Genomic DNA, 26,586 nt, shown 5'->3' on the forward strand with positions numbered 1-26,586 from the left:
ACTAAAATAGTAGTTATTTTATTACTTTTATAATGTATGTATAAACATTTATTCATTTTTTTTTTTACATTTTTTAATTTAAAAATTATTAAAATACCTATCTACCTTTCTGTTATTGTTACTATTATAATATTTTTTGAGGCAGATTGATTTCAATAAAAAAAATTTAAAACAATTAATTTGACTTATACTGTACTATGTTAGTTCAGGAGATGAAGTGTGTGTGGGCAGAATCTGGTGTGTTGGGTTGTGAGGTGTATTTTTGTCACTTTAAGACCTAAATTAGATGTTTTCTGAAGAAAAGAAGTAAGCGGATAGGCTTTCAAACAACTTCAAGAAGATTCACACAGAAATAATTACTTCCCAATAAAATAGTATGTAACAGTTTATATTACAGTACGTTGAATAAACTCGAGCGGAAAAATAACACACATAAAAAAACATTCATTTTCTTGTCGAAAAGCGCCCTCTCTAGTTTTCTATTAATTTATTAATAATTATTATTAATTAATGAGTAATATAAACATATTTTTAACATTTAATGCTTGAAGCTGATTCTACTCATAACAAAGTTTCATACCTCCAAATTTCATGAACGTATTCAAAGCACTTCAATAAATATCACATTGAACATTAAAAATTAGGGTTATGATAGAATTTTGCTTAAAAACATATACAAAAAACATCGATAAAAAATACTTTTCGAATTTAAAAACATTTGAAACTTTTTTAATATGTTCAATATAGGTTGCTCTATTCACAGAAACAAAATTTCATTCATGAACGTTTTTTTTTCGTTGTTTTTTCAAAATCGTTATTAGGTTTAAAAAATGCGTTGGAGTTGTATGATCTTTCATAAGTGTACATTTTGTAAAAACGTAAATTTAAAAAATCAGTGATATGGCTCGATATTTATTTATTTTTTGCAATATGGATGGAGAAACCTATATTGAACATTTCTACCAAGTATCAAATGTTTTTGAATACGAAAAATATTTTTTATCGATGTTTTTTGTATATGTTTTTAAGCAAAATTCTATCATAACCCTAATTTTTAATGTTCAATGTGATATTTATTGAAGTGCATTGAATACGTTGATGAAATTTGGAGGTATGAAACTTTGTTAGGAGTAGAATAAGCTTCAGGCATTAAATGTTAAAAATATGTTTATATTACTCATTAATTAATAATAATTATTAATAAATTATTAGAAAACTAGAGAGGGCGCTTTTCGACAAGAAAATGAATGTTTTTTTATGTGTGTTATTTTTTAGCTCGAGTTTATTCAATGTACTGTAATATACACTGTTACATACTATTTTATTTGGAAGTAATTATTTATGTGTGAATCTTCTTGAAGTTGTTTGAAAGCCTATCCTCTTACTACTTTTCTTCAGAAAACATCTAATTTAGGACTTAAAGTGACAAAAATACACCTCACAACCCAACACACCAGATTCTGCCCACACACACTTCATCTCCTGAACTAACATAGTACAGTATAAGTCAAATTAATTGTTTTAAATTTTTTTTATTGAAATCAATCTGCCTCAAAAAATATTATAATAGTAACAATAACAGAAAGGTAGATAGGTATTTTAATAATTTTTAAATTAAAAAATGTAAAAAAAAAAATGAATAAATGTTTATACATACATTATAAAAGTAATAAAATAACTACTATTTTAGTAATGCATACACAAGTACAGAATATCAGAAATCAATGAATTATGTGTCTAAATATGGCATTATTAGGCTAATTTGCTTTGAGAAAAACATTAATGCCATTGGCCTATACAAAAATCCAATGGAATTAGACAAAATAGTTACATAAACAATTAATACAGTACTAATATTGGTAGGCATAAAATAATAGTGTATATAAACTTTCCTTAAATATAAACAGTATAGGGCCTTACCAATTTATTTAATACATAATATATGAACTATATTACCACAAAATAAATATAAATGAATTTATAAGGACATGATGATTATCAAAAATAGTCAATATAATTTAATATTATGTTCATATTATTATAATTATTATATCATAAAGATTTTCAAAAACATAGTTTGGTAACATTTAGTTTCTGTTAGATATCAGACCTTTAATATTTGGAAATAACCTATAATAACTATAAAACATTCTTCTTTTCAACGCAGTATGCATATGTAGATACAGTACACCTATATTGTAAGAACACAATTTGAATAATTTCTTTGTTAGTTATCAACCTAGGGGTTAAGTTATTAGGAAAACATTGGTTTATTTTTTATATAAATTATATGTACAGAAATTCGTTTTTCTAGCCTCAGATCATTCCTGAAGTTAGACATAAATCACCCAAATTAGTATTAAGTAATGGATATTAGATGAAGTACAGTACAAATACATGTTTCAGGAGGATACTTTATGTTAAAGGATGATAATTAGTTTAAATTTTACCCCGGTGAAATTTATTCAATTACCAGGATGAAGTATGGTGGAAGCACTATTATATAGCAGAATAATGTAGAACAGTCAGTTCTAACAAGGTTAGAGGTGTGCCACAATTTGAGATAAGTGGAAACATGACTTTTTCAATAGTAAACTCATTACCAGCATTATAAATACAATTTTAAAAAGATGAGAATGCAAGTAAATATTAGATTCTTAGTCCTCATTATGCAAAATGATTTTCTATCACATATTAAAATATAAAACAATCATATAGCCTTTAACGAATTTACATGGAGGTCTATCCAAATAAATTTAAATAAAAGGATCGTAATATGTCTTTGTCTCCAATTCGTGGAAAATGAAGTTAGGATTCCATCATTTCAACAATAAAAAATATTTAAAATATCCTGCCAGTTTGCGTTCAAGAGTACAACCTGCTTAGTTTTTAATACGAGTACTGCTTTCTCTACACATAACTTTTCTGCAAAAAAAAAAAATCTCTGTAATAATTACTTTAATTACTGTAATAATCTAGGCGTAGATTATGTTGACCGGGCCAGTGACAGGACGATCGACTGTACTACCATAAGTCCTCTAGGTGGATACAATTTATTTCTTGTCTACAAAGTGTACAGTAGTATGCTAATTAGGTAGTTGGAGTAGTTTGGAGAGATACATCTATTTATAAGAGAGTACTGTATATATCAAACTATCTGTGTTGGCCACCTTTGTATTTTTAGATATAATACGAATAGGTACCATGTATTGGGATGCAATTTAACAGTTATGAATAAAAAGCTGTGAAATATAAAATTGTTAATTGAAAAAGAAAATTTAGGGTGATCATCCCAGTATTTAAAGTCTAAATTTGATACAACAATAGGCATAAACGATTTTTAAATTAACATGTATAAAAGCAAATTGAAAGTCCTACGTACTCTGTATTTGGAGGAAATAAGCATAAGAGCAAATAAAGTCTTGACCACAGGGTGTAATTCACTATTTTAAATCAGTAGTATGACTGTACTTATGTGTTGGACCATACTGTAATGTGGTCCAGGTTGACGGGCCAGGAATGATGGTAGTACCAGTATACCGTGTACTGTAGTTTAGCCTCAAGAAAATACCATGTAGTAGTTGGAGTAGTTTGGAGAAATACAGTAGAGATTTACGAGACTTGGTGTGTGATGATTCAGTATGATAATTTGTGCTGTGAAAGACAAAATTGTTGAATTGTGAAGAAAATATTGTAAAATATAACAAGGAAATTATAGTTTTATACTATAGTATAATTAAGGGGTAACCGTATAATATATAATAATAATAATAAATGCAATGGCAATTACTAATATTATGTATACAATATTACAGTTAAATTCATATATTATTTTATTATGATAAGGAAATCTGTTTTAGATTGACAAAAAGCCGTCCCAACCCAGATTTGAACCAAGCTATCAATAAAGCTATAAACAGAATACCATTATTGTAGCCGGACTTGGTAGCGTAGACCTACTCTACTAGGCCTAGTAAGATTAGCTAGAAGGATACAGGTCAACCCGTACCCATGCCAACTCGTACCCAACATTTTGGCTCACTCATACCCTCATGGGCTGGCTCGTACTCATCATGGGCTGGCCCGTACCTATGTTTAATGCTATTAAAAGTATATTTATATTCATTAAAAAGATTCATTCCGTTGGTATTCCAAATAAAATATAATAGTTAATTATATCTCTAATGGTAAATAAAATAATCGTTATTTACTAATATTACTATTACGGTTGAGATATAATTAACTATTATATTTTATATTTATATTACATATGGGTACGAGTTAGCTAAGTTGGATGGCATGGGTACGGGTTTACCAGCACCCTAGCTAGAAGAATACGGATACAGGTCAACATGTACCAATTCCAACCCGGGCGTACCCATCATGGATGGGCTAGAATACTACTTACAGGTTAGGTTAGCCTAGCTGGGCTAACCCACCTCACCTCTCACATTTCCTGAAAAATAGGCCGAAAACGCGACCGAAATTACTACTGGAGCCCTAGGGCCTACTTAATTTAAAATGAACTCTAGGCTAGGCCTAGCTAGTAGTAGTAGTGATGCGTAGTAGGCTAACACCGCTGGCTCTACGAGACCTTTTAATGCTCATATGATGGCTTTTTTTTGGGCGTACCCAATGCGATGGGGCGACTTTGTATTGGGCGACTTTGTATTGGGCGACTTTGTATGGGGCGACTTTGCGATGGGGCGACTTTGCGATGGGGCGACTTGACTGGATTCCTGTAGGCCTATGCCTTCTAGGCCAGATTTCCCATTCCCGCAGACCTATAGCCTATGTTCTTCTAGTAAGGCTAGGCCTAGTGGTTGTACCCTGGTCGACTCGTACCATGCCAACTCATACTTAACTTGAGTGTAGTAGGCCTAGCCTCTACGATATTGTGTATGCCCTGCTAAAAAGGTAGATGAGCTACTAAACTAATTACGTAATTCGTATAATCAATAACAATAACTGACTAGAAGGCCAAAAAGCAGAGGAAAACGCCTATCCATTCTTGCATGGCAATACGATAAACCTGCTACTATTCTGGTTGCCGAGTGGATTTTATATTGAATACATTATTATAACGTTACAAATTGTCTCTAGATAGGAACCTAATGACAGCGATATCGTGTATTAAAAGTACTTAATACAGTCAGACAGGTCTCTGGCAGACTGTCGACAGTCTTCCACACTGAGTGTACTAACAGCTACAGAATCGGGTGACTTATTGGGTTTTTCTTTCGAAGATGTTTGTGTACAGCCCATATATTTTTGTAAATACAATGCTTTGATTTTGATGCTTTTTGTAATGATTTTTATACCGAAATAAATTGAATACAAATTGCTCATATAGAAACAAAAGATTATCATTATAATATGTCACTCCATTATAATGTCAGTTTTTGTTTCAATCGTTCTCCTCTTGCTTTATTTGTTTCCTCTTCTTGCTTTGTACTTGTACTTTCTTGTCTTTCTCTATTTCCTACTTTCCTCTATCTTTCTTTTTATTCACAAAGGTTACAGTAGGTGAAATAATAATACGCATGCGCACTAGTAGTCAACGCTTTCGATTAAAAAAAACAGGCTTTAGTATAAACTGAGACAACAACAATATAATATGTTGTTTCAGTTTTGAATGTTGTAAATAATGATATAAGTCTTTGAATTGTGTTTTAGCTGGCGTGCATGCACTCTCACGTTACATACCATAAATCGATATGTGGTTGGAATATAAATAACACAACAAAGGGCAGTGATACATTTGGCAGCCCTGATGATACCTTATTATGCAAATTACAAAGCTACCCAAGTGTATGGGATTTTCCAGGAGAGATTACATTCCTTTCTCACCATGACAGGTAAAAAATACAGTTTACGCGTATACAAACAAAATGTAGTATTGATTGTATTGATTTCTGTTATTTTCTTTTTCTCTCCTTTTTGGTTCTTTTCTCTATTTCGTAATTCTTCATACATTCTTTTTTTGCACTGAGATTCTATTTTTGCATTTTTCTCTTTTTCTTCTTCTCTCGTTTTGTTTATTCTTAAAAGCCTTATTTTGATTTGATGTTCGGAACTCGTGACACATTCACAGGCCTATTATGTATATCAATAGAACTTACTTCCAGTATGGGGGTTAAAGAAAGATACACATCGCTTGTCATTGGTCAACTCGCTTGCGTTACGTCACGTCTCTAGTGGGAATTCAAAGCTTTTATCAGAATATCACACTGTAAAGCCCGCATTAAAAAGAACACTGATCGAAAAACGTAACATAGTTTTTTCCGGCTACCGAATCGAATCCGGGCTTAGTGTGAACGTGGATTAAGGTTGGGTAATACTGTAGTGAGTATATATACACACTTAAAACTAATGGAACGATACAGTAAGTTGATAATACATATAGTATTACAAAATAACGTCACAGTATCCAACATGGAGTCTTTTTAGTAGTATATACTACTTTTCAGCCTTTTGGCTGCGGTTGTATTTTTGATTTCTTTTTTTTTAAATAAATATACCTGAATATAAAATATCGACAAAAGTTTACAGTGGACTGAAAACGAATATTGATACATGTTTAAACGGTCGTGATTGGCATTCTTTTGTATAACATCAACACATCAATGTAAAAATGCAAATTATTTACCTTGTGTATCTGCTGTGACCTGTCTATGTGTAAAGGTGGTCGCTTGTATACCGTGCCTTCACATTCAAATTCGTACATTCGTAGAACCAAAAACATTATTATTCTTGCCGCTATAAACGTCTGTTAAACTTTTCCACTGCTGACATGAACTGTAGCGGAATATAAATTAAATCCAGCAACGCTGCACAAACTGAATGTACTCAAATATTGACCACCTTTATTCATATTAGTTGGGCATACGTCACAAGAATACAGGGATAATGCAAGTGCGGGAGAATAAAAATAAGTTAAGCCTGTTTTCCTGTCGACGTTATTTGACGCTATCGTTAACAATAATCGACGATCTTCTACGAAAACATTGGAATCTTAACGATTTACAGGAAAAGGTACTCGCTATCGTTATCATTTCAACTTGATCGTTTTCAAACGATCGTCGTTGAACTGTTAACGATCAACGACGATAGCGTCGTCGAATAACGTCGACAGGAAAACAGCAGTAAATAATATTGAATAGTGTTTTAACGTTTATATTGCGTTCTTGCTTCGTATGTACCAGCACTATTGAGGCCATCGATGTTCCAGGAAATGATGGTTATGATTATCGTCATCATCATAAAGCCTGCTGTTTTTCTGTCGACGTTATTCGACGCTATCGTCGTTGATCGTTAACAGTTCAACGACGATCGTTTGAAAACGATCAAGTTGAAATGATAACGATAGCGAGTACCTTTTCCTGTAAATCGTTAAGATTTCAATGTTTTCGTAGAAGATCGTCGATTATTGTTAACGATAGCGTCGAATAACGTCGACAGGAAAACAGGCTTTATGAACACAAAATTGAGAGACAACTTTTATTTCATGTTTTCATTTATTGTAATGGATTATGAGCTACTGACATTTCGATTATCAGGGGAGAAGACTCTAAAATATAAAAACTAATTATACATAGGTATTACTACAGTATATCAACAGCTTTTTAATGTTAAATTGGCTCTGCCAAATCATATTTCTACGTTATGTAAACAACAAAGTTTAACTCATAGTAGTTATCGGAACAATTGGTGCAGCTTCGTTAGGCTGATCCCCATGTAGGGTATTGTAGTTATTTGGTCGATTCTCCTGCTGGTAATTTTGACCACTAAATCCTCTCCTACGTTTACGAATTGTAGAAGCTACCAGCATTGCAATCACCACAAAGGCAATTACTCCTATAGTAACCCCGACTATCATAGATGCATTGCTTTTATTACTGGGATCTGTGTTTGTTTTAGCTTTGTCTGTTGGCACTGGTGATCCAGGTAGACGAAATGAATCCGGATCGTCGTAAACCATCAATTTCCATTGCATGGTAGTCATGTTTTTTACCCAGACATTTGAATGTGTTCCAACTATGTACCAAGTCTCAGTTGTATTAGGATTACGGTTTGGCTTTCGAGTGTAAGGAGGACGATTTATTTTTGGAAGACCGAGGCCCGAGAGGGCATTTGCCTTGATACAGAAGTCAATACGACAATCATTATCAATGGCAGCGAGATGTTGACTGTAGCCCGAAGGACACCTCTGGGGCCAGCTTGCAGGACCTCCCTCTTTGAGGAACATAGCTAAGTTATTTACTGGTTCTTTGCTTATGCTATCGGATGCATATGTGGTTTTTCCGTCTAAACTTAATGGATTTCCCGCAGAACAACTAAAGAAGCCGGCAAATGGAACAGAGTACCTGTAGCCCAGTTCGTAGTCATCGTTGACACACACAAAAAGGTCAGAACCCATTCTCAATGGATAGAATGTGTTTGGGCATGCCTGGGTTTCTGTTAAAGGATTTGGCATAGTAGATGTATAAACACCGCCGAATAAGTAGCCAGTATCAGCTGAAACGGGACCAGTAGCTACACACCAGAATGTTTTGTAATAGGCCGTGCTGGAGAGGTAAATCGTACCGCAGGAGGTGTGACAGAAAAATAAGAAGCAGTGTCTGTGGCACTCTTGTCTGGACGCAGTGTGATGTTCTTCACCAGCGTTTAATTGAACCGCTTCGTAACCATTTTGACAGGTATAGTCACCTGTCAGAGGGTTCTTCTGCGAAAGACTAGGACACATATCTCCAGCGTCAGATCCTGGCTTCATCTTACACGTTTGGTAAACACCACCAAATGTGTAATTGTTGTAAGGTGCAATGCACGACCCGTCGTCTGTATTGGCCCTGAAGTTAAAGTTTTCTGAATCCATATCTATACAGCCCTTGTGAGTGTTGACATCATAGTAACGTTTGATTTCTTTATATATTAACTTGGAGACATGCGTCACAGTTGGTCCAGGGATATCTGGCAGTGTCTCTGGCGTAACCACATAATTCAAGGGATCACCATATTTGTTAATAGCAACAAGGTTGTTTGGTAGGCCGTCCTGCCATTCGTTTATTGTCTGGTTGACTCTATAAGGATCTCCACCGTGTGTTTCGAATTTCGAATCAGTTCGGTTTGTGCGGTAATATTCATTCATGGTTTGACTAGAAGAGCTTGAGAATCCGCCACCAGCTGAGATTTCCCAAAACGAGAAGCTAGCAGCAGCTTTCACAGTGTGTTTGTCTAAATAAAAGTTATTGACAAATGTGTTTTTAATCTGATCTAGCTGAAGATACACTCCACCAACATCCACCACCGTCACCACGTGCGTTCCATAGTCCCTTATCAGCTTCTGTGTAAGATATCTTGCCATTCGCGTATCGTTGTTCTGGTAGTTGGCGCAGATGTCCATAACACGTGACTTGAATGTAGGATGTAAAATCGGATTGTCGGTTCGTGCTTTATACAGATGATGACGTACTTGAACGCGCGTGGTTGAGGATTGATCATACACTTGCTGGGTCTTTACGAATTCGTTTTCATCAGAAAAACTTCCGCTAATAATACCAAATAGAGACGCGCCAGCGTTTATGGAGTTACTCGTTGTACTGGTATAGTTATACCAGTGTTCGTACAATTCAGAGAAGACCTCTACCTATAATAAAAGCATTAATATTATAATGATATAATTTGCCTGCAATTGGTGAAATGTTTTATAAAATTATCAGATCCGTAAAGACCTGTGTATTATTATATATAATTGTACAGTTTGTCCTTTTTATTCGAACATAGAACAAAGAAGTTATTCCGCAATTTTATTGTATTAACCTATGTTAATTTAAAATTTATCATATTTTAGCATTGAATAATGTGTTAATTTAAGTTTATTTTGAAGAAGGCAAAGAGTGTATATTTATTAACAATTTCAAGAAGTATAATATTTTTACTAACTTTACTGTGTTTGATTGGTATGATAGTGACGTCATCTGGGACTATGTATTTTCTGTCGTTTGTCGTCCGGCATTTTTCGTAAGAATTCAAAACCACCTGACCCATATCTTCGTTACGTAGATTATCGAATCCAGTACCTAAAAAAGACACGTACTGCACTTAGGCTAGGAAAAATGTTTGCAGGCCTATACTAATTATTGTTAGGGGTTTATACGAGATAGAGTGATGGCCTACCAATGAATAAAATAATGTGGGAAAAGAAAAACACAATTAAGGATGAATTTACAAAGAAAAATTACACAGGAAATATCGCGCCGCAGCTGTAAGTAGTTAAATGACTTTGAGCACAAATGTTTTGCGAACTGTGCATTAGTGCAAATGTTAAGTATCGTTTCCTCTAACATTTTCCTCAATTGTTTTAACAAAAGGCCTATAAAAAGTTTATCAAAGTAAACACAAGTATTATATTTCTGTTCTGTAGATATTTTACGTCAATTTCAGTTTGTATTGCCAGCAAAGAGTGAGACTCTTCCCTGTCAGACGGAAACAATCGGTGATGTTAGAGGTATTAATTAGGGAAGCGATAGAATGTCGAGTTCTTATTTATGTTGGGTTAAACTATTAGTAGAAGTCAGGCAAGGTTTCTTCCCTGGAGCAATCAACAAATAAAAATATCCCGATAACAATATCTACAACGTAGGCCTAGATTGGTTGTCGGGATTGATTGTTAATTCAATTAGATTGTACCAACAAAGGGTACATTTTATCCGATGGTAATAAGATAAGACATATTCTCCTCTTTAATCAATATTTTAAGTTGGAAGTGAGACAAGTGTGGGCCCTATTAGCACGTTCTATTTTATTTATATCCGTCGTGTAGGCCTAATTGGCGAGTTTCACGCTGTTAGTTGTATAAAAAATATAATAGGCCTGGTTATTTCCTTCGAGATTCAACGAATCATGAGAAATAGAATAACATAACATATCATGGCATAATATAGACATTAGTTTAGTATACATTAATATAAGTTATAATAATTGCAAGCTAGTGATTATAATTAGTCCTTTAGAAAAGTCTGTACTCTATACTAATTAATAACATTGTTAACTTACCAGGTAATGTTTCAAAATAGTCATGGTCAGTTTTACATGTGTTTCCATCAATTGCACCAACTTCAGCACCAATAACTACTGTAGTCATTAGAAATACATAAAACAAAAGAACGGTACAGACATTGACAAACTTCGACTTATCCATTTTAAGTCTCAAGTTGTGGTGCGATGTGATGAAGAATGTCGACTGACGAAATGTGAAATAACTTTCTATATATACTACTATTTTTCAGATCAACATCCGTGTTGAAGTCGCAAATAACAAATTGGGAATTTACACTCTGCCATTTAGAAAATGGTAATTCAACTGAGCAAGCGCAAAACCACAACCTAAATTTACGGAAGTAAACTAAATTAAATGTAAAGTCTTTTTCAAATCATTTCCTTGACATAGAAGATGGAAAAGATACGAAATCTCATATAGAAACAAAATGTAGTAAATTAGTTTATTACTATGATCTATTGTTTCCATTATCTTTTAATATATCTTTATTTTTTCTTTCCCCTTTCTATTTTGAAATGGTTTCAATTCTCTACATTTTCATATCTTTCTTTTTATACTTTGTCTTCCTCTTCTTTGTTTCTCTCTCTCCCTTTTTTCTCTTCTCCTATCTCCCCCTTCTCTCTCTCCTCTTTCTCTCTCTTTCTTTTTATACTTTGTCTTTCCTCTTCTGATCTTCTCCCTCTCTCCACCTCTCCTCTCTTTACCCACTCCCTCTATCTCCTCTTCTCTCTCCTTTTTTTCTACACTCTTTTAACTTGTTCATTTTTGCATAGTCACGAGTGAGATAAAGGTGCAAGCCCTTGTTTACAAGATAAATGTTATGTTACCACAAAGAGTGTAGGGGATTTCCCAGATATATAACATGAGCACAATAAGCACATGACTTCCTTCCCTCCTACAGGTAGTCAGTCTTGTCAGACGAAATTAAATACAGTAGGCGTAGGCGTATAGAAACAAACAAAAAATGTCTTCCTCAATCTTCTTTTCTTTCATCTCAGTTTTTTTTAAATATTTTGGTTTTGTCATTTTTTACTTCTTCCTATATTCTTCCTTACAGTTTCTCTATTTATTCCTCTTCGTTTGTGTTCCTCATTTTATCCCCCCCCCCCCTCCCTCTCTTTGAACGAGTTAAAAAACCCTTTGTGATGTGCATATGCCTAGTGGTATTATTATTATGTACAGTAGGCCTTTGTATAATAATACTTCCCTGGAATTAACTTGAGTATCGAAACTCATGACTCATAAAATTGACATGTTCTATGAATTTAGTTCTTCAAAAAATACAATTTTTTTCAATACAGTATTGTTTTTATTATACGGTAACATATTAAGGGGATGGAAGCAATAATAGTCTACTTAATAGGGTATGTCTGTCTCCTCAATAGGTGTGGCCGTGTTTGACTTATTGTCTAATTGTTTCACAGAAAAGTGTTCGCTCAACAGGGTGTCCCTTGAATAGAGGTGGCCGTAAAACATATTGTTTCATCGTTTTACAGAAAGGTGTTCACTTAACAGGGTGTCCCTTGAATAGCTGTGGCCGTAAAACATATTGTTTCATCGTTTTACAGAAAGGTGTTCACTTAACAGGGTGTCCCTTGAATAGCTGTGGCCGTAAAACATATTGTTTCATCGTTTTACAGAAAGGTGTTCACTTAACAGGGTGTCCCTTGAATATCTGTGGCCGTAAAACATATTGTTTCATCGTTTTACAGAAAGGTGTTCACTTAACAGGGTGTCCCTTGAATAGCTGTGGCCGTAAAACATATTGTTTCATCGTTTTACAGAAAGGTGTTTGCTTAACAGGGTGTCCCTTGAATAGAGGTGGCCGTAAAACATATTGTTTCATCGTTTCACAGAAAGGTGTTCGCTTAACAGGGTGTCCCTTGAATAGAGGTGGCCGTAAAACATATTGTTTCATCGTTTCACAGAAAGGTGTTTGCTTAATATGGTGTCCCTTGAACAGAGGTGGCCGTAAAACATATTGTTTCATCGTTTTACAGAAAGGTGTTCACTTAACAGGGTGTCCCTTGAATAGAGGTGGCCGTAAAACATATTGTTTCATCGTTTCACAGAAAGGTGTTCACTTAACAGGGTGTCCCTTGAATAGAGATGGCCGTAAAACATATTGTTTCATCGTTTCACAGAAAGGTGTTCACTTAACAGGGTGTCCCTTGAATAGAGGTGGCCGTAAAATATATTGTTTCAATTCATCGTTTCACAGAAAGGTGTTCGCTCAATAGGGTGTCCCTTGAATAGATGTGTTTAAAACTGAAACGGCGGCCACCTTATAAGCTTGGTTCCTAATAGCGACGCAACGCAAGGACGTAACGCAACGTAAGTGATTTGACCAATCGGATTATTCGGCAACTCGCTTGCGTTGCGTACGTGTCTATAGTAGGAACCACGCTATAGATTCCATGCTTACGAGTATACTTACTTGTATATTATGGAGTATACCAAAATTGAAACAGGAACTGATACTTATTTCTATTTATTTCATGCACGCATTATACATTACATAAAAAAGTAATACTTAAAGTTAAAATATACGACCTCTGTACAACATATGCGATATATACGTCACCGTGTTAAATCCAACCTATTCTCTATGTTTATAATGGAGGCATTATATCGCAACAACGCCGATAGATATCGTCATTATGGAGCTTAATGAATTCCGGAACTTACGTACAGGAATTAAAATCATGTCCGCGTCCAGGCACATGGTCTATATATAATGTCAAGTTACCCTTAGCCTACCAATGCCATGAATTGCAAGATTCTTTTTTTCCGTATTTATTTTAAATCTGAAAAACTTTTTTTTATTTCACGATAGCTATGAAGCGCATTCGTCGCCGTAATGTTATTTTATTATGACACTCTTTTAACTTGTTCATTTTTGCATAGTCATGAGTGTGCCATTGTTTTACAAGATAAATGTTATGTTACCACTAAGAGTGTAGAGGATTATTATTATTTTATTATGCCAATTGTTGTGTAATATTAAGCGACCTATACAGAATTTTAATAGTACAGGTAATCACAATAACAATCTTTTAACGATGTATTAATTTCGATTATCCGCCGATAAGACTACATTGTTAGTTTTTTATAATGGATGGTTTAGTATAGGCTAATCTTTCTGGCTACGTCAGTTTGATTTTGAAAGGGCTACCAGGAACATCTTGATCGTCCCAAAACACATTCACTGTGTACAAACCACTGGTGGACGGATGGAATTTTACATTTAGTATTCGACGATTTTTTAAAGACGGCAAGATTTCCACATTAAATGCTCCTATACAGAAATAACAAAAAATATATCAATACAAACTAATAAAGAAACTGAAAGTAAATGTTATTGCAATTTCTTCTTATCAGAAACATGTGAATATCATCTGAGATATTAATGTTGCTGTCACGCAAAATTATTATCCAATATATTTTAATCATGTGAATTAAATGTTTAAAAACATTTAATTCACATGATGTCATTACGTTCAGTTACGTCATTATTTGATTTATTTTTGTGTGTGAGATATCCAATCGTAAAAAATCACTGCAGTCTATCCGCCCGCCCTCCTCCAATCACGCGACAACCATGTGCGCCCTGTGTACACGTATTAATTAATATAGTATGTTAAATTAAATTTAGCTAGACCTATGCTGTACTAGTTAAAACCTAGTTTACTGTAGTCGTAGTAATAAACATGGTTACCTTTGGGACCAAGTGCTTGTATTTTAAGTTTACCAGGACCAGCCGTTCTTGTATCACACTGGAAAGAACTTTCGTAAGTGGACAGTGGTCCACTGGCCAATCCTTGACCATAGCATCGTACCTGACTCACATCGCTCACCTCCAACATAAATGGACTGCCTATAATGTGAAGTAAAAAATAAATGTTAGTAAAACACGTCTGTGTGTGTGCCTACACTAATAAATATTGTCGATAAACTCCAGAAGGATTCGGCCGCCGCGGAAGTGTTTCTTCAATTACGAACATTATTATGGTTAGTGGTCAATGTGGCCTAAAAGAATTACGGTAAAACATAATGGTGAGGTGGTGGGCACCGCTAACTGAGGAAGCGTCAGCAAGAAGGTAATGCGTTTCTAAACAAGTTATGCAGGTACAAACCGACAACCTATTTTACGTTGTTGCGTTCGGCAATACAGCGTGGTTCTCACTAGAACGCAACGCAGCGACATATTGACGCAAAGTGCTGTATTACGTAATCACAAGTGGGAACCGACGACGCAACAGTGCTGCAAACATCGCAGGTTTGATTTCTCGTAGGCGGGGGCAAACACAATTATTGGAAGGGCCTTTTGTTACGTTGCGTGCGTCGCTAGTGGGAACCACGCTTAAACAGTTCCCCTTATATTATATATCGGGACCACCTGTATTCAAATTCATTGTATCCTACCTTCAATATGCATCCCGTTAACCATGATATTTAACGAATGACTACCACCTTCTGACGGTGTCAACATAAGATCAAACGTGTTATTCAAATTGTTTCTTATTTGCACAGGAACTGACGTTGTTGGACCATTACAGGTAGCGACCATTTCATCTACAAAGTAATAAAAATCATTGTTCGTGATAATCGGCTATATATACAACATGCACACCAAACACTTTCTGGTTATAGCCATCTGCCATTTATCACTAATTAGCGCTTAAAACGGTCGACAAATTCGGTTTGGTCGGCAACGTAAGCGACTGTGGCGACCGGCAAGTTTTCCAAATTTTCCGAAGAAGTAGTTTTAGGAATTAGGCTACAGTTTCTTGACAAACACAAACTAGTTTGCCGAGGTTTATGAACTCAGCGAAACAAATATGTAGGCAGGTGTTCCTCCTGCAGAAAAGAACCGGTGACTTCTATAAGTGGCAAACTCGCAGTTTGAAAATAAAATATAATAAATAAAATTAAATAATTTAAGGTTTTCACTTGCCTATTGTAGCTCCTCCGATATTATTTGCGTCTATGGTCAGCGAGTACGCTTTTCCGACGCGCAACATATGTGTCAATTTGGTTCCAACAGGTTTTTGAACATTTTCCATTTGTTGATGTTGAACTACTGGCGTAGTCTTCTCAGTGACGTTAACCTTGTATGGCGATCCAGGGAGTTCATGACCAGACCATTTGATATGTAGTACATATGCTCCTAACAATTCAAATAGAAAACGACGTTTCATAGTTTTACATCTTTAAGAATTACTATACTAATGTTTAGGCCTACAACCATTGTTTCAATTTTTTAATTTGAATATACAATAAAAACATAAGCATAAACCTAAAGTTTTTGTAAGAAAGGATATATAATATAATAATAATATAATATCAAACATTGTGAGTGTTATAAATTTGTTAGACCCATAATGGCCAAAAACGCTTGGCACGCCTGATACTGTATAGACACCAACATGAATCTAAGAGAGGCCAGCCTTCCAATTTGAAAACTGTTGTTTATATCAATTTTCGCGAAGTAAGTGCTATCAAAAGTCAACATTAGAAGAGAGAATGTTGTTGAAAGTCGCCATTCACTTCACCACTAATCCTCAGAATTAGACAGGCTAAGTTCTTATTACAGTACTGTACACGAATGTAGGCCTACCTAACAAACAGAGGCAAATGCCTAAGACTTTAGGTCAGCCATGAAGGTATAAGATGTTATACCTCCATGGGTCAGCTGATTGTTGAGGTTAGTATAAGGCATTTGCCAAATTTGTCATTAAACAAAATGTGAATTTAGTGAATTCGACACCGATTCAGGAATCGAAGCTTATTCCTAATTAGCATATACATAGTGGTATGTGTAAATAATCACTACAGCCGCCATTACCTGATTCCTTTACAGTTAGCCTAGCTCTGTACACATTTCCATGTTGGGGCACGATCTGAATGGGAACATTCTCCGTGAATCCCTGCATATACGCTGATGGCACTCCATACTGAACCGCTGATCCGTCGATGACAAATTCGTAAGTATTGTTCACGAACATCTCTGCAACTAGGCCTGTCACGTGGATGTTTCTGAAGTCAATCTGGCGGTTTTCAGCGATGATGGAATAGGGCGAGTTTGGAAGAGGATTTCCTGACCACAAAAAGTGGAATTTGTAACTTCCTTCTACGGGAGGATTGTAGGAAAGTTTGGAAGAGCCGTTGATTCTCTCAATAGCGACATCCATGTTATTTCCGACAGGGCCGTCGACAAAAGCAGTCAATATCCCTAAAGTAGAGAAGTAGAGAACTATGTTTAATTGAGCAATATATAGTATATTACTATAATAAACTTATAATTTTAATTAAACTGTTAATCTACATCAAATCACAGGAAGTGACATGTTATGATAATCTCACCTTTTCCAGCACTTGATGTGTTAAACTCCAAAACGTTTGGCCTTCCAACTTCAAAATGAATATAGTCTGTATTCTGATGTTTTCCGCATAAAACTATTCTTGAAGGGTTCGAAGCTTCGGCGTGATATGGACTTCCTAAAGTTTTTGAAATGGCAATTAGAAATCATTTTCAGTCAGGCTATATCTATCTACTTATTTTCAGTGGTTGATTTCTATACAAACTTCAAATTATGTACTTATCTATATGCTTTGAAACAGTAATATAAGGAGTGGGTTAGGAGTGGGTTTTTTTTTGCACATTTTGGCTGTCATGATTCACCTGCAACCAATGGCGTAACGCAGAGGCCTTGGTTCCAACTCTGGTGGTCTCGGGTGTTTTTAGACTTTTGGCATATTTTAATGCCTATTTTTTCTTCTTGGCACTACTTGGGCCGCCATAAGCTGGGTTTAGCCATAAGCGTTCGTAACCGTTTTGCCACTGCCTGCAACTAATTCTTGTATTAGCTTCGTTTGAGCTACAAGGCGCCCTTACAATATGTTCATTTAAAGTCGCTCGTATAAAACCTTATGTGGGCTTACTATAGGCCTAAATGTTGATACAATGCGTTGTAATGTTCGAAAACAGCGTCTTCAACAATCGTACTCGCAAGCCCCGTACATCCGATCAAAGATGGGAACAACTTACCTGTGACGTGGTTGCCGGACCAGAAGATGTCGATAGTGAACGTACCAACGTCTTCGGGGACATACGTGGCGGTATACGTTCCATCTGGGTTTGGCTGTACAGTGCATTTTGGGTAACTATTCCGACCTGATTAAAAGGTAGTATTCAATTAGACTTGATTATTGAATAAATATCAAAAGATAAATAATAATATGCATTGTACATTTCCAAAAAATAGTAAAAAATGCAATGTGTGATATAGTATCTGGAAATGGAACGTCTCGCATACAAACGGAGACAAAATAGCATCTTGGACTTGCACAGGGTATGGACATCAACCTTACGGTTCTCATGCAATGTATCCCGACTCTATGCTATTATGAATATTTCTATTTCCCAACGTTATGTTCACCTCATTAAAATAGTTATTCTTTGTTGTGTTCAAAGCTGAAATAAACAAAACCGACTCACCGGCGATCTTGATTGTGAGGTCGCCTCCATTGACTACATTTCGTGGATCAATGATAAAACTTGCCACTCTACCCTCTGTCACCGACTTCAACCCATCACCAAACACTAATATCTTGTTTACATCGGGGATAGCTTATATAAAATATAGATAATATTAATATATTCAACATTCGTATACATTCTAAGTGGAATTAGTAGTAGGCCTATAAATTATTTAGGAGATTTGTTTATGATTTTTTTAAACGCAAAACCAAAAGTTTCGAAACACTGTGAAAACGGAATTCGTATACATTATGAGTGGAATTAGTACCGTACTAGTACACTATAGTATTTGCCAAAAGTTATAAATCATTTTTTAGGTTTATTTAAACGCAAACGCAGTGAAAAACGCAAAAGTGAAAGCTTATACTCTAGCACACAATCGATAGGATCTATTGGAGTGATATGATTCACTTACATGGCCATACGTATGAATTTGAATTTTAGAATCATCTTTTGTTCATTGGAAAGTTATAACCGTAAATAATAACATTTAAGCCTACCTGTAGTTTGATTGCCTCCGATAAAACCATTCGTCACGTGGTTGAAAGAAAGCGCGAATCCCTGATTAACGGTACGCCCATTGGTTGTGGATGTCACGACGTTTACTGGCTTAATTTTCTTTTCTTTGACATCTGCGACAAACGGACTACCTGTTTTTTAGATACCAGAATACGTATCAGAATTGACATCGTGAATGTTGGGATTGTGCGTTAACCAACTAAGGCCTACTTCCTATAAATAAGGGCTACCCGTGGTCCAGTGTACACTAAATATTCATGTGCACACCTTTAAAAACCTATCTGAAAAATTGTCCTCCAACAGAAAAAAAACCATACAGTATACAGTACCTGGTATCTCTTGCTCAGATAAGAACACACTGATGCTATGTTTCCCTACTTCTGTCGGTACGTACATAACGGTGAACGTGTCGTCTGGGTTCTTTGCGATACTTGTTTTTGCCCGCGATGTGGGTCCTTAATAATGAAGTAGAAATAAGTTAAGACTCTTAAGATGCCCATATATTACGATAGGTCTAATACTTAAGATTACAGTATAGTATAGCCCTATATTTAATTAATGAAATTACAAGCAAGTCATCCATATTGCTAATGGAATGTAAAACTAGTTTTTGTTAAAACTTCATTGCAGTGCAGTACACTAGAAAAACTGATGAAAATGGTTGGCTCTAATCTGGGTTCAAGACGGACATAAAATTAGTAAAAAGATAAATATTTTTGCACATACGGCGTTTCATACGTATACTATTTGAGCTTTCTCCAGACAAAAATCGAAACGTCGACTGGTGAACTAACATAAAAAAGACAATAAATACAGACTTGGAGCAAGTCTACAGTGCATCTCTTGTGGAGTCGTCACTGATATGCTGCCTACCTTTAACCTTTGCTTTCAAGGCACCTCCAGCATACTCTCTTGCATCGACGATGAAGCTCGCCGGGTGACCAACAAGAGCTCTGCGAAATCCGTCACCGTTCACGTAAACCTTACCACGTTTCCGAACAGTTAGTTTCAATGGATTATCTATAATGAATTACGTAATCAATAAACATAAATCATAAAATAGAGCATTATTAAAATAGTTTCAGACTTCGCCAGCTTTTGATTGGCAACGACGTAGGCCTATGTGCCGTTAGTCGTAGCCTGGGCATAGACAGAACAAAACATGTGTGAGGGAATCAACGACGAAGCTCGTCCCAATCTCCTCGCATGTGAATAACGATTTAAAATGACGTAACTGTCATCGCAAATCGAAAGAATACGGAGTCACGTCATAAGGCCAACTCTGACAGCGTCGTATGCCGAGGCCCGACGAAACGTCTTAACTCGTCGGTGCTGCCTGAGTTGAATCCCGACGAGATGATGCGTCTTGAGTTTCATTTTTTTAGTTTTAGGTCGTCGCGAGAACTTTAAACATATTTAATTTTCTCTCGACAAGACGACTCGTCGGGTTTCGTCGTACGCCGACGAGTTGGCCTTTACCTGAAATGAATTTGCCATTCCAACTGATATAAACATTGAAGACGCCAATGTTGTTGGCAAGTATTCGTATGGTGTATCCTTTACTATTTTCGATGGTTTTTATCGGTAGGTACTGTTGTCCATTGCTTACTTCTACACTCAAATTCCCTTCACCAGCCTTAGACACATCCACTTGAAAGAACAGCATAAAAGTAGGCCTTATTAGTGTGAATTTTATGCGTCAAAACATTGTACATCATTTGTAGAAATGAACATTTAGGCTAGTCTAATCCAATACACTTACTTCCGTCTGCTAAGCTGGCCTGACTATTTATAATATATATTTATTATTTTTGTATACATACATACGCGTGAACTACGAGACCCCACAGTCAAATTAATGCATAATATTTAGGCGGTTTACTCAATCCTAAACATATATTTACAGGCGAGCACCTCGTCTGAAATGTTCACTACCCATCCAAATTCCCCAGCATAGATCATAATATTTTATATATAATAATTGCATATTAGCCTCGTCTTTTTTTAACCTCTTGCTGTGCTACGGCCTTGTTATATAATATTTTAACCTCGGATGTACTCTGTACTCACAGAAAACCTCATGTTCGTCTCCAAGTAATACCGTGTCGCCATTGGTCGAAAGTTTTACCTTTCCGGGCTTTGAGCTAATGACGTCATGTTCGTAATGCCCTACATTCAAATCTCGATGTTGTGGTTGTTTGGATGATAATGAAAGAAACTCGAGCGAAGGCATTTGAGGTTCTGGTACGATTTCTGGAGAGATCATTACGTTGAATGGACAACCGTCAATTGTTTGACCATGATACCGGACATTTACCTATGAAAGAATAATAATACAATTTATGCAGAAGTTGATGAATGCTTATGTCCATCAGGTAGGTCTATATTAATATTTGCACCAACACTATCGTATTCACAATACAAATAATGAAGTTTCACTAAATACCTTGTGCTGTACCCGTTCACGTGGTATGAATGACACCTCGACTTCTTGATGGTCAAATGCGTAGACATGGACTTCTGCAGGCTCTCCTAAGTTTTCTACTTCGACAGCAAGATCGTTGACACTCAAAGAAGGATCAGTCAACCGGATTTGAAAAGTTACCTGTAAAAAATAGGATTCATAAATTGCATTGTAATAAGCGAGATTCCATCTAACAGATGGGAGAGCCTCTAATTGGCTGCACGGACATGACCTGGGAAGAAGCACATAATAGTGTAACAGCGCCATGAGCAGCAATGATCTCATTGGAATCGCGCTACACATACAATAACTCATACATATTGTGGTGTACAATTACGGTGCTAGTAAGATACAGAAGCAGGCCAATACTCAAAGATCACTATATCCCGTGTACGTAATCAAGTCTCTTACCTTTTCACCAAGATCTGCACAGTATCCACTCGAATCTCGTTTGAGCATGGACAAGTTTAAAAGAGCGCTCTCAACTGGATTGGACCTCCTCACTGGGGACCGCAGAGAACTAACGTATCTTGCAGTCATCGTTGCCATTCTTTTGCAAGATAGAATCCAAGTAGACCTAAAACAAACAAATTATATTGCAAAATTTAGTTTAGTTTAGACGCCGAAATATTATATCGATTACAATCAGAATTGATGAAGCTACAATCGACCAAAAAAAAACACGCGAAACATTGGACAATAATTCGGTTTTCTTTTTGTTGCAGAAGGTCGTAAAAGGGTCTAGTTTAATGCTGACGTTTGACTGAAAAGAGTTTTTAACCTACTTTCAACTCCAAATAGGACATAAATTATGATTGAGTGATGTATCACGCACTCATAGCATTGTTAGCTTTAACTACTTATGAAGTTTACAATTCCTATTGTTATACGAATAGCAAACTGTGACGAGGACAATAGGAAGAGACAATGGGCTGTCTTTATACTTAAAAAACATACTGTACTTAACACAGTTCACGTAATATTAATCACGTAGATGCCTAGAATGCATTTAGGCATGTATAGACTTTATACAAGTATGGACCTAGATTTGAAACAATGTACAGACTGCAGGTATAATTCGAATGAATTAACTACTAAGACACATCCTAATAGTTGTTTTTTTCTAGTAGAAACACTTTCAGAAGAGTTTTAAAGTTACAAACAGTCTACATCAAAAAGAGCTGATGTGGTTCGGTATTCTCCCAGACGATGGCCACTCTAGAGCATCTATAAATAAACCAGTTCCTTCTAAACATCTGTACGACGATCGAGTTCAGTGTATACTACTAAATAATGTTTTGCACATCGTACAATATTTTGTCCTAATTGGGAGAACTACTAAGGTTTACAAGTTACGCTCAGCTTCTCATTCTGGATTAACTCCTTTAAATAGAGCTGATGTGGCTCGGTCAAAGAGGCAGACGACCGACGATTAGAACATAGTAAACAGTTCCCTCTAAACATCTGTACGAGTTCAATGTACTAGGCCTACACTCATGCAAACTACTACTGTACTACTATACAACACTTCTATCTAACATACAGTAAGCCAAGCATTAAGCTAAGCAAAAAAAAACACTTACCAAATTTAAACCTAAACGATTATTGAATTATTATAGAATTCGACGCCACACCTACACATACCATACCAGTGTACGCTGTGGATTTCTGACACTAACTGTTCCCATGGCCAAACAGCGTCCTACACACTTGGATCGTCAAATGTAACCACTGAAGCGAATAAGTCAATTCAATGGATCGTTTCTTTATCGAAATCTCGTCGGTATTGGAATTGAAGGGTGCATTGTATTTGCGAACGTTCAGCACGATTTACTTCGATTATCTATTGTTGTCACACTCGAATGTCGTACAATGACATATAGATAAATAGTTCAGTTAGTGTAAAACACGCTATTGCAGAAGTCAACGCAATTCGCTGACAATGCCTTGTAATTGTGAACGATTTTTAAAGTAGAAATTGGTCGGACATGAACAAAATGTATTAGGATTTATTCTGTTCACCAGGTCCGCGCAAGAGTTTAAAAACAGACGCGGCAAAGTCAGTGGCATAACGAAGGAACCCCTGGAGGCCCCGGGTGTTTTTAGCAAGCTCCTGGGCCCCTGAGTTTAGCCAGTGAGCGCTCATAGCCGTTACGTCACTGGTGGTGGGGGAGAGATAAACACATCATATCGCAGAGACGTTGTATCAAGTATTTGTCTAGCTTCCGTGGATGGATGCATGCCATTTGCGGTTTCAGAATCACCCGCTGCTGTGCCTACTCCATCGTAAATTATTTTCAATATGCTCTTAAGTTTTGTTTGTCCATTCTAATAGATTTTGTGAACTGGCGTATCAGTATATTTATTTTAATAACCGTGTAACGTTGCCTCCTAAAGTCATTGAGACAAGATGACTGCATTGGTATTTTTTAAAAAAACTTTGTGCACAACTATACTAAAGCGTAATTAACATTATTTAAAAAAAAAGCTGTAAGTGGTTTTATCAGAAAGTTGACAACTGCCTGGTTTAAAGCACAAATACCGTATTTCATCTTACTATTTTTAGAAGCACATATTCCGCCGACAGAGCTGCATCTACAGTAGCAACTTAAAAATAATATTTTGAACGGATTTTATTTAAGCAGATACAGTATTTCTAAAATATTATCATGCATTACAATTTCAAGATGATACGCATGATTACAACATCCTTAACCAATAAGATAAATAGTATTGATTGATTGATGTATCGATTGCTTGATGTATTGATTAATTGTTGTATTGATTCATTGATTGATCGATGTTACGATGAAATGATCGATACATTTATCGATTAATATCGATGTATAATTGATTGACCGATGTATTGCATAATTGCTCAATGAATTGGTTGATTGATTGTGGTATTGATTGATATATTGATTGATTGGGTATTGATTCATTGAATTGATTGATCGATCGATGTACTGATGAATTGATCGATACATTTATTATGATCGATGGATTAATTGATTGATCGATCTATTGAATAATTGATCAATGAATTGGTTAATTGATTGTGGTATTGATTGATATATTGGTCAAGTCTTCGATCGATCAAACTTGTATAATGTATGATACAATAAATTTCAGTTTATGAATAAACTGAAATAATCGATAATGATGAAATGATCGATATGTATCGATATGTATCGATGGATTGATTGATCGAGGTATTGAATAATTGATCATGATTGATGAATTGATCGATTGTTGTATTGCTTGATATATTGGTCGATTCTGCGATCGATAAAACTTATAATGTATGATACAATGTCTGTTTATGAATAAACTGAAATAAAATGTTGATGAAATTATCGATACATTTATTGATTAAGATCGATGGATTAATTGATTGAATAATTGATCATGATGAATTGATCGATTGTTGTATTGATTGACATATTGGTCGATTCTTCGATCGATCAGACTTATAATGTATGATAAAAATGTTATGAATCATAAACATAAGGAAATTACATACAATTACAAGTAGTACAATTACAAGATATGTATACACACATTTAACCTACTCATATCAAAGTACTGCGGCATGAGAATCTAAACCTATAATCTAAATCTATAATATTAAACCTTTCCTCTCAATTTTTACAAAACCTGGACATACAGTCATGTCATGGATAGATACAAATATAAATTGATGCCTGTATGTGGCGCCAAACGGCATGATGCAACTTGGGCTGAAGCACGTCATAAAAAAGTTAACATCGAATCCACCAATGATCTAATCCTTTTAAAAAAACCTTAATAAATTCTGCATTATCTTATCTTTATTTATATAATACAGCAATGAATTTTAACATTAAATTAAAAGTATTCGCCACTAACAACATGCCTTTAAAGATGTATTGTCCCCCTGAAAAAATCATTTTAAAAATTGTTGTTGTTGAATTTGCCATTTTAATGTCACATAATAGTTATCCACTTTGACATAAATTGGATCTAACAAAATGTATTTACCTGAAAAAAACTGAAATTTAAAGCAAAAATTGGTAAAATTGGCTGCCAGTCGATGACTTTTTGGTTGAATTAACCATTTATTATGTTATTTTTTAAAGTAAAAACATCGTTTTTTTTCGTTTTATTTTCTATGGAAGTGATCTTCATTTTTCCTGTTTTTGGGGGACATAACATCTTTAAGACTTAATTTAGTTTTGATGCATGATGATTCCCGAAAGAAAAAACAACCTCTTATCGTTTGTAGCAATGCGATTTATATATAATCATTTTAAGCATTTATAGAATTAACACTTTCACCGCCGAAGACGGAAATCTCCGTCTTCCGATGCCCAGCGTCAGACCGCCAAAGACGGAAATTTCCGTCTTTGGCTTTTTATTGCACAATTTGTTAGAGCAGGTATATATGGACCGCCTCTAAAAATTTCAACATCCAAATCGATCTGTACCGCAAGTATTTTGATACTTTATTAACCCCTAGTGCCATTGACCCCATCGCGCGTCATCCGTAAATCAAGCCAGGATTTGCAATATGGCTCGTAATGTGCTTACTGCGGACGAAGCAATTGCTGAAATATTTGCCGACTCTGATTCTGAAAATGAGTATTTATTATCCCCAGATGATGTAAGTATATTTTTACCTAATTTTGATTTATGAAATGTAATAAAATACAGTAATTGGAGACTATTTAGCTAGGCCTAGGCTAGTTTGTAGATAGGTTGAGAATCGTGTATGTGTCAGTCAGTGACACTGACAGACGGTGCAGTCCAGGCTAATACTTTATAGGCCTAGGCTAATATATTACGTACCTTATTAGGATCAGGTGCCGTTTTCGGCCACCTCGACTTGTATGGACCATACCATTATTATGATAGGGGTGTGGTGTATTATGTTTTATGTAGAGAAGGGTGTCTATTGAATGGGAAGACAATACAATTGTTCTGTTATGTAACCTACAGTACAAACTACAAGGAACAATACAG

At 35.5% G+C, this 26,586-nt stretch overlaps 2 protein-coding genes and 1 long non-coding RNA gene across 3 annotated transcripts; all 3 read right to left on the reverse strand.

Moving 5' to 3' along the window:
- Positions 1-1,457: 1,457 nt before the first annotated feature.
- Positions 1,458-5,214, reverse strand: LOC144842252 (uncharacterized). The gene is made up of 3 exons (XR_013612112.1): positions 4,974-5,214; positions 3,383-3,654; positions 1,458-2,925 (listed from the first exon to the last, which is right to left on the reverse strand). It is a non-coding gene; the product is annotated as an uncharacterized LOC144842252 (long non-coding RNA).
- A 2,284-nt stretch (positions 5,215-7,498) lies between these two features.
- On the reverse strand, positions 7,499-11,250 carry LOC144842769 (macrophage-expressed gene 1 protein-like). Its single transcript, XM_078699299.1, has 3 exons — positions 11,056-11,250; positions 9,943-10,079; positions 7,499-9,646 (listed from the first exon to the last, which is right to left on the reverse strand). Exons 1-3 carry the CDS (start codon positions 11,198-11,200, stop codon positions 7,682-7,684), a joined length of 2,247 nt encoding a protein of 748 aa, XP_078555425.1. The 5' UTR covers positions 11,201-11,250; the 3' UTR covers positions 7,499-7,681.
- A 2,162-nt stretch (positions 11,251-13,412) lies between these two features.
- LOC144842766 (filamin-A-like) lies at positions 13,413-23,305 on the reverse strand. The gene is made up of 16 exons (XM_078699296.1): positions 23,169-23,305; positions 21,997-22,162; positions 21,568-21,726; positions 21,192-21,438; positions 20,601-20,771; positions 19,995-20,141; positions 19,451-19,576; positions 19,103-19,252; positions 18,561-18,692; positions 18,111-18,236; positions 17,426-17,560; positions 16,908-17,294; positions 16,017-16,229; positions 15,485-15,634; positions 14,778-14,936; positions 13,413-14,357 (listed from the first exon to the last, which is right to left on the reverse strand). The coding sequence occupies exons 2-16, from the start codon at positions 22,132-22,134 to the stop codon at positions 14,206-14,208; spliced, it is 2,592 nt and encodes an 863-aa protein (XP_078555422.1). The 5' UTR covers positions 22,135-22,162; positions 23,169-23,305; the 3' UTR covers positions 13,413-14,205.
- Positions 23,306-26,586: the final 3,281 nt, after the last annotated feature.

Source organism: Antedon bifida, chromosome 5 (genome assembly GCF_963402885.1).
Source record: "Antedon bifida chromosome 5, ecAntBifi1.1, whole genome shotgun sequence".
In the NCBI taxonomy this organism is placed as follows: Eukaryota; Metazoa; Echinodermata; class Crinoidea; order Comatulida; family Antedonidae; genus Antedon; species Antedon bifida.

Excerpts from the sequence above, each read along its gene's own strand:
- LOC144842769 (XM_078699299.1), bottom strand. The coding sequence starts at position 11,200 with ATGGATAAGTCGAAGTTTGTCAATGTCTGTACCGTTCTTTTGTTTTAT. Across the intron at positions 10,080-11,055 it reads CTATTTTGAAACATTACCTG|GTACTGGATTCGATAATCTA; the intron begins GTAAGTTAACAA and ends TGTCTTTTTTAG. Across the intron at positions 9,647-9,942 it reads TACCAATCAAACACAGTAAA|GTAGAGGTCTTCTCTGAATT; the intron begins GTTAGTAAAAAT and ends CTTTTATTATAG.
- LOC144842766 (XM_078699296.1), bottom strand. The coding sequence starts at position 22,134 with ATGGCAACGATGACTGCAAGATACGTTAGTTCTCTGCGGTCCCCAGTG. Across the intron at positions 17,561-18,110 it reads GTCCGGCAACCACGTCACAG|GAAGTCCATATCACGCCGAA; the intron begins GTAAGTTGTTCC and ends CAAAAACTTTAG. Across the intron at positions 16,230-16,907 it reads GCTAACTGTAAAGGAATCAG|GAGCATATGTACTACATATC; the intron begins GTAATGGCGGCT and ends TTGAATTGTTAG.